The sequence below is a fragment of the Ursus arctos genome, unplaced genomic scaffold (assembly GCF_023065955.2).
Source record: "Ursus arctos isolate Adak ecotype North America unplaced genomic scaffold, UrsArc2.0 scaffold_6, whole genome shotgun sequence".
In the NCBI taxonomy this organism is placed as follows: Eukaryota; Metazoa; Chordata; class Mammalia; order Carnivora; family Ursidae; genus Ursus; species Ursus arctos.
In genome coordinates, this window is record NW_026623078.1 from 64,281,275 (window position 1) to 64,294,999 (window position 13,725).

At 39.1% G+C, this 13,725-nt stretch overlaps 1 protein-coding gene across 7 annotated transcripts in view; it reads right to left on the minus strand.

The window, feature by feature from the left end:
- The window catches only part of TRPS1 (transcriptional repressor GATA binding 1), a 248,641-nt gene that overhangs the window by 184,981 nt on the left and 49,935 nt on the right, over nucleotides 1-13,725 (minus strand). For all 7 annotated transcript variants that reach the window (XM_057308080.1, XM_026495538.4, XM_026495540.4 and 4 more), the window contains one exon: nucleotides 518-1,647. In XM_057308080.1, coding sequence (XP_057164063.1) covers nucleotides 518-1,647 — 1,130 coding nt within the window. The remainder of the gene's footprint in view (nucleotides 1-517; nucleotides 1,648-13,725) is intronic.

Here is a 13,725-nt window from a genome sequence, read left to right on the forward strand (position 1 = left end):
GGATGTTGCTCAATTTTTTTTTTAAGCCAGAAGAATGTCCAATCTCATTTTAAAAGAAAAATGAGCAACGTGTTCTCAAGCTGATTGTTCCCCAGTTGGAATAGAGAAGAGAACACATTATGATGGCACCTTTCACTTGCGAGCTGCTCCATCAAAAAATTACGGGATGTGGAGTCATTCAGCAAGGACAAATACACGAATTGTGGTAAATGAGTGTACTCATCAGCATTACCACCACCACTGCAAACTGTAAAATACACTCAGTAAACGGTAGAAAACAGGTATGAAGCGTAAGGGTAAATGGTCTGAAACAAGTGACCAAATTAAAATCCATGGTTACCGCGTCTATAAATACATAATCTGCAGTTTTATGAACGATCTTTTATGTTTACTTGTCCTGTAACTTCCCCAAGTCACCACAATCATTCCCGATTGTGGGATCTGGGATCAGCCCTCTGGATTCTTTCGATCATTTTTTTTTTTTTTTTTTTGACATTATCCCCCAACGATGGCTTACCTGTAGTGTCGGGAAATCTCTTCTTCCACCTGGGTAATGAAATCACATTTGGTACATGAGTGTTCTTTGCTTTCCTTGACAGCCGGCTGCCCATCCGATCCTTGCAGGTGATTGGCTTCCTGTTTGACCTCTGATGCTTGGGACTCATGGGCGCTCTCGTAGTGGAAGAGGAGCACATCTACGTCAGGGGTGGAGAACGAGCACTGGTGGCACTGGTGTTTGACTCGCGAGCTTCCGGCTGCCCCCGGAGACAAGTGCAAAAGCAAGAGTGCACAGTGGGAACAATTACTTTTTCTACAAGCAAATGGGTAAGTAATTTCTCCAAGGTGCTTTTCTGGGCTGCAAAGGCCTCTGGGACAGAAGGGACAGTGTTTAATGGTACATTTATGAATGTTATGGAGCTGCTGATAGTGACGAAGGAGTGGCCCCACTACAATGACGTCGGGGCCGTGGCTTTTGGAGTATCTAAAGTCACAGAACTGACAGTTATAGCTCGTTACCATATTATCCTCTGCTCCCTTGCTGGAGAAGTCCTTCTTTTTAGCCCCGCTAGAGCCCTTGTCTGCCTTGGTCATTGGCTCCCCTTCTGCACTTTTGGCTAGATCATTCTGATTAATGACAGAGCCCCTGGAAAGCTTATCATTCAACTCTGGGTTAAGGCCGCCTGACTGCACTCCTCCGTGCTGTTTGCCATAATGTTCTAGCAGTTTAAGTGAGCTAGACGACTCACAGCTGAAACTACAAAATTTACACCAGTAATAACTGGTGGCCTCTGTACCATTCTGTCTCGAAGAATCGAGGGGCTTGATGGGCACTGAATAGCCAACAGGAGTGTCATCTCCCGTCTTGACCGTGATCTTGTCCTGCCACTTTCCCAAGTCTCCAGAATCACTGGATCGAAGTGCAGGGATGGATTTGTTAGAGTTTTTCTCTGAAGGTTTTGTACCCTCAGAGGAGGGGAGAGAAGCTTTTATTTTGTTCGGGTGCGTCTGAAGAAAATGTTGTTCTAGTTCAGTTGAGGAGTTGCCCATATAAGTGAAATTGCAGAATTTACAGCGGAAGTACTTGGTGTTTCCCTGGCAATCTGGTGTTTTCCGTCCAATGCCAATGAATGTTCCACCTGAAGTGACCTGGTACAGAAGAGATGGATGTTACTTAAAAGGTATCTCTGTAGGAGGGAAGAGGGGACATTGCCAAGTATTCCACATCAAAAAATACAATAGTACTTCAGCTTATTAGGAAATCACTTGAATAATCAGAGCCAAAGAAATGCACTCTTCATTTCTCAACAGCTACTCCTTGAGAGGCTCATTATGCTAAACATTTTTGGCCAAAGTAACAGATAAAGATAAGTAATAAGAGCATTATAACTAATTCAATGGATTTAATAAATGCTTTTCTTAAAAAGCCAAGAAAACAATTTTTAAGTAAGTAGGTTTTACTACTATCTCCTTCAAACCACATGCTTGCAGAAGCATCTAAATCACAGGGGATGTCTTCTCATGAAGTTAAGGGTTGCTGTCAAAACTAGAGGCAGTTGCTTAGAGATTACTCAATGCAGACGTTCTCCAAGGAAATCCTCTGTTCAGTTCCTATAGCAATGAAGCTTTGGGCAGAGATGAAGGCTACCTTTTGGGTAAAATAAAGATGCTAAAATGACCACACAAAATGCCTTATAATTAAAGCCCAAGCACGCATTAATAGACCAAAAATGAAATGAATGCAGTGGACCTGAAGTCTTGTGAAGAGGGTCTAATGTAAAAAGTTCAAAATGTTTCCCAATCTAGGATAAAGGAAAAGAAGAAAACGTTCCAGGGCCTCGTTTGATCAAGGCTCTGTCTCAGTGAGTCATGGGGATGTTCAAAGGCCAAAATAAAATAATCCCACCACAAAAATGATCATAGCTCTTCCTTCTATCCAAAATTATAAAACAGTATACAGCATTAAGGCAATGATGGCATTCAAAAGTCACTTTATATAAAATCCTTCCTCCTTCCTCAGTGTGCCCTGCAAAGGGCAGCTTAACTAAGCGCCACCACTGAGTTGCCAAAATTCCTGGTTTAAAACAGAGTTTTTGATAGAAATGCTCCAAAAAAGGGAGAGATTTCCTCGTCTAACTCTCAGAGAATTTCTGAGTTTTTCTAGCTGCCAGATGTAATAGAGTAAGCACGTGACATTATCATGTTCTGCCTTCAACAGCTGCTCAAAAATGACATGTGTGATCACTGCTCATAGCCAAATCACTCCATGAGAAAAGTCTCAAGCATCTCAAAAATCATTTAAGAGGTTCTACTTAATATGCAAATAATATTCCTTTAGCACACTGAGAAACACGCTTGCACCTCTATTGTACCGGACTCAGAACGCAGTCCGTTATGCCACTTACAGAGAGGTTGTGAGCTTGATCAAAAGACTTAACCTGTCTGGCCAAGAGCTTATTCAGCTGGGGCCACCTCCACATTTGTTTCCAGTGTTACAGTTCCCGGAAATGCGCATGATCACAGAAACAGCTCAACACTTACTGCATATTAAGATAATAATTTACAAACGTCTCCCACAGCCTTTAATCGAAGGATGACAATGTTTCACTTTGGGTGATGTCTACATCCACAATGGCAAGCACACAGACTTCAGTCTGTCCACAACAGCAGGGCATCATCTAACCAGAAGGGGAAGACGGGGGCACCCTCCCAGCCTCGGCTGCACGAGAGACGTCAAAGCCAGACAGCATGAGGATACAGCCTATGCAACCCTCTAACCTAGCACTTCAGTGACGAGAACAACTAAAACGTGCCCTGGGATGTAATCACATTGCAAAATCCCTCCGTCTATTTCCCACCGCACCTGAGGTGAGGACAAACATTTTCAAAAACAAAACAAAGCATTTCAGTGGGATTCTATCAACTCTGGTACTTTGTTCAGGAACTTCAACTTCAATCAAAAGGGGCCAATGCAGAAGCACGCCCTTCTTCTCTAGTGTGAGTAAAACCAGTATACCAAAATTTTCTTACTTTAGCTACCATACTGCTTCAGAGCTGTCGATCTTCCTAATATAAAATGCTTTTAACTTCTGCTGGTAGAACAGGGATTCCTCAGAAGCCACAACACATCATCACTGTCTCTGATTTTGCAATCTCCAAGCTGCATATTCCTATCTACACTGCAAGGGCTGACCAAGGAGCACTTAGAGGCCTAAGGAATCCCTACACATAACGATTTTGAAGCGAATCAGAGTTATTACTAAGCATCACAGCATCCCTTCCAATATTTGACAAAAACTTTAAAACTAAAAAAAGGATCCAAGCTAAAAATGACTACTATCAGGTGAAGAGACCATGAAAGAAAGGCTGTGTGGTAAACAAACAAAAACAATAACAAAAACTGCCAGTATTGCATTTTGCTTTAGGATTAACTAAGTGACCATTGCAAACCTCATTAAATCTTTTAAGTCAGTGGTATTTGTGTGTCTACAGGTTGTGTTTTTTACCCAGGGAAAACCAGCCAGCTCCACTATCTAAGATGATCATTCAACATGCTCTTTCAAAACCACCCAAGCAAGCAAACAAAAACACAAGGATCTCATTTAATGACAAGAACAATAATATTGACACTTCTATAGGTTACCTATTTGCCTTCTTGGTAAACAGCAGTAAATCATATTAGTTTTCATATTACTTAAAGCTAGTACAGCCATTATAAAAATATGTAAAAAAATATTAAAAGCCAATTTTGGGAAACATTGTTACTTAGTGTTCTATTCCTTTGCTCTTTCAGAAAGATTGAAAGGCTACCCTCATGGCCATTTTTATACTTCCTTTGCAAAGAGATGTACACTTAAGTCATGGTGAAAGAAACTGGTGCATATCTTTTAAATGCCATTCTAAAATAAAACACAATTTATTATTTTAGGAGACCATACCTAAGACTACTGACCATATTCATTGTATTTTCATGACCCACAAATATAACTTAAAACAATTCTTTCCTAGGTTAAATACAAATACACAGCAAAAAACAGTTACACAAAAGAAGTGTTTGCAGCACCAGTTTCTTGAATCTTACTGCCAGGAAACAGCACCTCCATGTTCAGAGAATTATTTCAAACTTTTCAAATGGTTGAACCCAGCAAGGAGTAGGAAAAAGAATACCATTCCCTAGCTGTGACTATACTAAAAAAGAGATCACAAATAGAATAAAGACTATAAGTTTCAATCTTTTTTCTTTTGCTAACCAGAAGTATAATTATAACCTGTTAATCCAGCAGTTCCTTTGACACGGATATCCATATTTTAAAATTTTTATTAAACTGTAAATTCTGTTTGGACCAAAAATTACACCTATTCATTCATCTAATTAGTAGCTACTGAGTATTTAGTTTGTGCCAATCTCTGGAATAGATACTGGAATACAACAGCGAGCAAGCTAGACCACATCTCTGCCTTTAAATTACTTATACTGGAAGATCAAGATTTGTAGGTAATATCCTTTATTCATTTGTATTAATCTTTACTTGGAATTGTTTGCTCCTAAGGGAAGTTCCAGAAGTTAAAGTCTGTGCAAAGACACATTATTTAACCCCCTGGCATCTCAATCTCCTCATCCTTGTGGATATAAATAACAGTGTACACCTCGCCATCTTACAGGATTACTGTGAGGATCAAGGGGAAGAATGTGGCTGAAACTGATTCATAAACTCAAGATCAGTGCTGTCCAACAGAACGTTCTGAGATGATGGAAATGTTCCACAGTCCACCCTGTCCAACAGGGTAACTATGAGCCACATATGGCTACTGAACACTTGAAACAGGGCTAGTGCAACTGAGGAACTGATTTAAATAATTTTTATTGATTTTTCATTAATTTAATTTGAATTAACTGAAACTTAAATAGCCACATGGACCTAGCGTGTGCAATGTTAGCCAGCATATTCTAACAGCACTGTTCCCATGAATGGGATTATTATTTAATAAAATGGACTATCTAATTTAATTTCTCCTGCTAATGGGATGAAAAGGCTAAACAGTGGGAACATGGTGAAGTCATTCATTGACAAACTCATAAACTTGTCACTCCTCGTATTCTTAGCTGTAAATGAAAAGGTTCGATTCTGTGGTTACTAAGCTAATGCTTCTGTTTAACCTCCTTCCTGGACTGAAGGAATGATACTTTATTCATCCTTGGAAGTAAGCAGGGGCTCAATACACTTGGGCTGAATGAATGAAGTTATTGTGGGAGATGTGGGCACAGATGAAGATTTCTCACCAAGGCCCTTGAGTTACCTGGGATGGGAACGTGACTGCAATTCACACTCCCCTTATTGACTCAACCGGACACACTTGGGCTTCTTTAAAAAACTGAACAAAAGACACCTTTCACCCAAAGCAAATGACTATGGAGCCATTTGCTTGTGAATTATAGTAAAACAGAAACCCCTGATGTACCTGTTATAAAGGCATGAAAAAGAACAGATTTGAAATTTTTTTCACTGACGGAAGACTAGGATGGCTTTTTATTCCAGTTTAAGCTTAGTTTTAAAAACTATTCCTTCCATGTAAGTATGTTTCATGGCCTTTGTTTCTAATTTATTTATGTATGTCTTTTCACAAAAAAATGTTTCAGTGTAGAAGTTAAAAATATAAAAGGCTGACTTTTTGCAAGGCCTTTAACCTTAATTCATTTACTTTCTTCTAATAATATGGAACAAAAACTGGTAAGAGTGATATCTAAAAGACTATGTCAAAGGAAAAGATTTTTTTGAAGCCTCAGAACTCTTGAAATGACACTTCAGGACATGTACTTCTTGTCAAGGGAACAAAAAGGGTTGTTTGAACTAAATACAAACTCTTCCTCAGATGTGGTTCATTTTCAAGTACTATAATTGATAGCAACAGAGACAATTAGGAGGGTACTAATTTAAGGGGACTTGAGGTTATGGGCTGATAGTCAAAACAGTAAAACCTTCACTTAATAGAAAGCTAAGTTGCTAAAAATCACTGCTCAAAGACTGAAGTTACAAATAGCTTGAAGAAATCTGTCAGGGCCGATCTCGGCTGAAAATGACTAGAGTCAGAATTAATGTGCTAATCCACACGGAATACTTCGGCATTGTAGAGTGCTTCAAAAAACAGTGCAGAATAGACAGTGTGCTGCAGTGATGGACCTTTGATGGAGACCAACCGTTTGGACAGTTTGTTCACAAATCTAACTGGATGGTGACCTTCTTCATCCCATGCGTTCCTGGTGTCACTGCAATAACTCCTGTAAACACCCTTTTCCACAAAATAAGCCACAAATCCAAAATTTTTTTTTGAATTAGAACAGCCAAACAAATTTTTTTTTTTTTTGTGGGTGGCACCAAAACTTAAATTGGTACAAAGGGCGATTTTAAGGGTAAAGTCCTGCATATTTTAAATTATGTACATTTTTATTATCAGCTTTTGGATTACAGCCATCAATAGTCTACCCCAACAGGTTTTCTCACTTCACTCGGCATAATACTGAACTAAGTCTCTATGGTTATTTGGTATTTGGACTGACAGAATACCAATAAATCTTAAAGTCGGTCTCAAGAATTTGGGGGAAAAAAAGTCTTATGCGGAAAAATGCAAGGCAAGTGGATTATAAAGCTGAGTGCATTATCACAGAACTCCTCCCCGGCCTCTGACCCAACTTTGCCACTGGCCTAGGATGGAGAGAGGTAAGAATTGAGTGTTTGTTCTAAAGAGGGTCTTAAATGGGAAAACAAGAGAGTGGAATCACTGTGTTACATCCTTCCTCTAGGGAAGGGTGCTTTGTTGCATGCCTACTATGTGCCAAACACAGATGACCCACAGACAAGTGACAGAGTCCCAAACCCCGACACGTCTCTGGTCTGGTGCAGAAGGCTCAAGGCACAGAGATGACGACAGTGGAGGGCGCGCCTCTGCTGAGCAAGGTACCAAAGTTCCATGACAACACAGAGGAAAAGAACCTAAGTCACACGGACCGGTCGGCAAAGGCTTTCAGAAGGAGGTAACAACCAAGCTGCAGACTCATGAGTTGGCACTGGAGCAGAGCCTCAAAGGCAGTGACCGTGGAAAGGCTTTTCAGGTGCAGGAAACAAAGTGAGTAAAGCACAAGACAGTGAAACAGTGCAAGCTGCTCTCGGGAAATGTGAAGGGAGATGGGGGGTGAGACAGAATTTGGAAAAGCAATGTCTTATTGGAGAGAGAGTTCTACTTAATTATACAAGTATAATTAAAATGATACACATTTTATAGAAAGCAGACCTATCCTTCCTACAAAATGTAGGATGGTGGCTCTATAAGCAGAATTTTAAAATTAAATAAAGGAAGGACAGGAGGAAGGATGAGAGGGAGGAAGGGAAGGAGAGGAAGAGGAGAAGAGAGAAAGGAAAAGAAAGCACAGGAGAGGAGGAGTGGAGGAAGGTGGGGGGGAGGCAAGACCAGAAGAGAAAGGAAAAGAAGAGATCAGTAAGAGAAAAGAAGTTACTAAAGAAACCACTAAGAATTTGCTGAGTAAACATGAAGGGTGGGGGCGATAAAAGCACAGAGCAGGGGAGACTGAAGCAAACTACTCAACTGTTTGGGGGGAGACACACACATCAGAAAAAAATGCAGGGTAACCGTGGCATTTCCGGCCCCCGCCGACTTGGAAATGGGAGTACAAAACAAAGGAGGGGGGGAAACGTTAGGGAAGAAGCTAACAACTTTAGCTTTATGCACGCTGACTTTGAGGTGCTCATCGAACATCAAGGTGGAGCCACCCATCAGCTGGAAAAACAGGTCTTAGAACAAACCACTGTTTATTGTAAGATCCCCAAATATGTCACTGGACTCATGAAAGAATTCAGATGCTCTTTCGTTTGACATCAGCGGATCCTCTAAGTATTAAAGGGGAAGTGGGGGACAAATAAAGGATTTCTCTAGTCCCTCCCTGCAGCCCTACCCCTCAGGTTATGAATCCAGAGAGACGGAGCTGGAGCTCGGTTAGGGTATGCAGTCCATGTAAATGAGACACTCTAAAGGTGTTCTGATGTCTTCTCTCCCATTCCTGCACTTACTCGCAAAGAATAAAACTTTAATTACAAAGCCATGGAGAACATAAATGGGAGCCAGATGCATCTACTTAATACTTAACCGTCATAGAAAAACCAACCCTTAGATTGTACCTAGTAACCAGAAGAGAAGAACACAACTCTCTGGCCACATATTAAATCATAAATCCCTAAAACAAAGTCTTCCAAAGGAGGGGAATATGAACAAAATCAAAGAATGTGGCTTCAATTGGGGATAAAACACTGCCTCCTTAATTGATTAAATCAAAATCTGGCCCTTCCTTGTTTTATCAGAACTAGTTTCAGTAGCACGAGTACCAGTGAAAATGAATCACAATAATTTAAAAAAAAAGACAAATCAAAATTAATTTTCTTTTCAATGATTTCAATTCTGAGCCTTGTAAGTTCAAATAAGGCAGCATTACACTGCAGGGACTGGATGAGAGACAGTCTCAAAGAAATCACTGAGGTCCCCAAATTCAATGTGATTCAGAGGATGCATCAAAGACCTCCCGGGTACCACCTTGGTATGTCCTCCCTTACATACAGTTGGCCCATCTTCCATTTGCTTTTGTAGTTGAAGTAAACCCAGTCTTGTATTTGGGAAGGTCATATGTCATAGTGGTTGTGAAGACTGGTTTTGTAGACAGGGCTCCGAGCTCGGTTAGGGTACGCAGTACATGCAATGGAGACATTCTGTGACCTGGGACAGGTTACTTTAATTCCTCTATGCCTGCTTCCTCATTGGGGGAAAAAAAAATTGACATAATAGTAACATCTACTTCAAGGGTTTTTATGAAGAGAAATCAATTAATACACAAAGAGCTTAGATCTATCTAGGCACATAAGAAATCCCTAATAAACGTTAGCTGTTGTCAGAAGTGAATCCAAAATTGGAAGAAAACCCCAAAAGAGATGTACAGTTTTGATTATGTAAGCTATAGATGAAAAAACTATGGCTCAAATTACAAGTAATACAGAAAAATAAATTTTACATTTGACTTTCAATTTAAATAAAGCAAGGTCTTTGATTTTCTGAAAATACCCAACACTTACTTCAAACTTTAAAACCATGTGATGAAGAAATCAAGAGGTCTGTGGTCTAATGATTCTCAGAAACAGACTCCATGAAGGAAATCAGAAAATGAAAGGGAACTGCTCCCTCCAAACTTTCTGGGGTTAGACACTGCTTATGGATCCGTGTTTCCAACAGCTGCATGTATGCTGTAATTATAATGACCGAAGAAACAAAATGCACTGACTAGTCTGCCGACTTGATACGGTTAGCAGAGCAGGCCATTTGAGGATAATTTTTTTAACTTTTTAAAACATTTTTATTAAGAGTTAAGTAATACAAAATTTGATTAGATGCACTAATAACCATGATTTCTTCTTCTAAACACTCTGCCTAGAGAGAGATACTCAAGAAAGTGATCCACGTTCTTTAAATGATAGCAGATAAGGCAAAAATCAGAGAGAGGTCGACATTTATCACACTGACCCTCACGTAGCAACACCAACCAGAGACTGAACCAACAGACAGGCAGTGAAGACGGTAAAACTATTCTCCTCCACCGGGGTGGCTAACACTGTCCAGCTCGCTCACCTCCATGATGAAAATGACCTGGTAAATGCCAGAACTTTACTTTGCTTGATGGCCTGAGGGTGAGCGTATGTTTTATTTTGCACACTTTATTACCTGTTAAAGAGACACAGACCTGAAAACGCGTATGGCTTCATACGACAAACATTCTGTACTCTACAGACAGTCCGAAGTGATTAAAGTCTCATTCACCAGTTGTTCTAAAGTGCAATTGTTCTCAACTCAGAAAAACAAAGAAACAGAACCTGCTAAGATCTACAACTTCCCTCCTCCTCCAGATCAAAGGAAACTGCAGGGCAAAAAATAAATATTTGGAAGTAAAATTCAGGAAAAGTCAAAATAAACCAGAATGAGATTAATGTCCTCTGATTTTTTTTTTTTCCAGACCAAGCTGTTAACCCCTGTTCAAACGAATGTACTGGCATATGTTAAGGATCTATAAAGCTCATAGAATTAAATATGTTGAAAATACAAATACAAAAGATGACTTCCTATCTCTAGAATCTGTTCTTCCGGCTTCTAACGTGACACATTGTGCAACTCTGATAAAAATATTTACAGAACAGAAATGTAATGCTCCCAGCTCAGTCACAGGACAGTGACTGGTAAGTGAATAGTGAGATTTTTCTATTAACCTTCAAATTTCATGAAAGGCCAAAATAATTTAAGAGCTGGAATCCCATAGCTATTGGAGTCCTGAATAAAGCTGAATAACAGAAAAGGTACACTAACATGGAAAGGCGACATGGACATTGTGAGCATTTATAACCCTGGAATAGGTGAAACACTTTCCCGTGGGAAGCACATCTTGACAGTACTCCGACTTTTATAACCTGATCTAAGGGCTCAGAGCTCCCCCATAAAGATGACGCAAATGCCCTAATGCACCGCACATTAAGGCCCTAATGAAATAGCAAAGCTGGTGTTTAACAACTGAGGCCTCCATTCAGCAGTGGTTTAAATATAAGCATAATAAAGCAGATTAAAAAGAAAGAAGCTGTAATTACTTTTTGAAGAGCTCAATCTCTTGTCCTATTATTGGTCTATATGTGAGAGCCTCAAAGTCTGAATACTGGCAATAAAAATTACATGAAGGGCTTCCCAATCATGTCACATCCATTATTTTAAAAAATGTAGGCATAACAATTGATAAAACACATAGGTAACATTTAAAAATTGAGGAACTAACATCCCAGTGGAGTCAAATAGCTCTAAGCTAGCCATTGAATCTTTTCTTGTTTTTCTTGCTAGAGAATTGGCATCCCTTCTGATTTCAGGGCTGGGCCTGTTACCTCCAGGTATGGGGGTTGGGGGGGGGATTGAATTCAACACACAGGGAACAGTGTCCTGGTTTTATGATGCCCCCTTTGAAGTGACCTCCATTATCCAACTGGGGCTCTATCTAACTCTGCAGTATAAAGAAACCTTGTTATTTGACACTATTTTTTAGAAATACATAATTCTTTGACTTCCTTATTTGTAATAAAATTTACACAGAAGTGAATATTGTCAGTACAAGTATGTCTAAATTTCCAATTACTCCCACAAATACATGTCAAATAATCTGGACTTGGAACTGGAAATCTTAACATTTGTTTAAATTATTTCTTTTTCCCAACTGTCTATCTCATGTTTGCAACCAAGTCAGTTCAAATTATTTAAAACCATCCATGTCGAACCAAAATATAGATCAAAGCCACGGAGTTCTTAAGTCCTCTCCTTCTGGCTTCTGTTCCTTTTTTCTTGGCCTAAAATGTCATAAATCTATCATTAACCACCAACTGTCCTGAATGTTTAAAAAAAAAAAAAAAGCCAGTTTAACTGAAAAAGATTAATGAATTGGTCATCTATTACTTCAATTAGCTTAAATTACAGATTTATATAAATAATTCCCGAAATTGGCTAATTATTGGTCTGTAATACTCATATTTACCAACATCTTTTTATCAGAATACACGCAGCCGTTAACTTCCTACAAATGTCTGACAGAACCGCGTTAAAGAAATTCTACAGTCAGCCTTTTCTCCCGCACAGCCTTTACTCCCCACACAGTTCAAGAGCCAAGGAGGGAAAGCTCTCAAACGGCATCTCGGCACACAAACATGTGCGGGTAAAAAGGGGAATTTCAGATGTGCTTTCATTCAGCTTATGCATATAGGGAAGCCGTTCACTATCTCGGCATAAAAATATTAATAAGTTACTTATCTTCAGACATGTTTCTGCATCAACAGCTGGTGTATGGGCAAAATACTTAAGATCAGCATTTGGCCCAAAAGTATATTTAGTGCTCTGTTCCTAAATCGAACAAAGTTAACTCTCTTTAGGCTCGTTTCTAGATTCAATTGTTTCTTTGAAATAATCATCTGCTTTTTTCCACTGACTGCTTTTTTTATTTTTAGCCCTATTATTTCTCTGAAAAAAAAAAATTGATCTTAACAAGATTATCTTCCTGCTTGCTATTTCCTACCACTTTCTGTCTTCTTTACTACAGCACTTGGTAGACAGCATAGTCTAGGATCAGCTGTTTTATTTCTCCTTCTATTAGTTCAAACTCAGAGAGCTCACACATCTGTTTTATTTCTAAAATCACTGCCCAGGAAAAGTGTCCAGCTCATTCTACCCAAACATAAACTTTACTATAAATAACTAAGAACCTAACAAATAACTGTTTGGGGGAAATGGAAGTGTGTTTAAAAAATCTGAATTCTTCCAAACCATCGGCCTCAGTAATCTTGATTTTAGAGCCTTCCTGACAGCACAGATCAGCTTCCCTCAGAAGTTGTCCCCAGAGTGAACAAACTGAAACTCCTGCCGGAAATCCAGGTATTAACATCATATTACTTGCTAATTATAAAACACCATTTCACATACTGACATTATTCACTTCTAACCCTTTTATCTAAAACACGTATTTGCTTTCCAATCATGGTTTGACAGCAGAGTGTATCTGACATAAGACAGTGAAATGATCTTTAATAAGACAGCAGTTCAAAGCATGCAGCTTTCATGCATAATAACTATGTTGGCTTAATTTGCTACTCCACAGAAATAATTCTATTTGTGGAAATTCACAAAGTAAGATGGAATTTTTAAGAGAGCTCTACAAAGATGAAACTGGCTTTGTAAGAGTTCTATCTCCCTTAAAGTGATAAGATTGCTGTTCTGACATTTTTAAAGGCTTGGAAATTTCTCTTCTGATTCTTTTTACAAGGACTACAAAATATGTTCACTACCTGTTATTTGTAATTCCTTTGCCTGCCTTTCTTAATTGGCACCAGGTCAACAGAGAGGTCTAGAGCGAACGTGCTAGAGCCATTGAGTTGATAAATATGACTGATATTTTAAGGGATTGAGGAGGTCAAATAAGTATGATGTAATTTCATTAGTTCTCTGGTACTTCTCATCATTCCTAAAGAAGGTTAATATTACACCTAACATGTTTTGAAATCCCCTGGCCGAATAATACAATAAAAATCTACAGACTCTAACAGAAACTAATACACTTTCCTCAAGCTGACCATGAGTTTCGACTATGCTAAAATTGCCAAA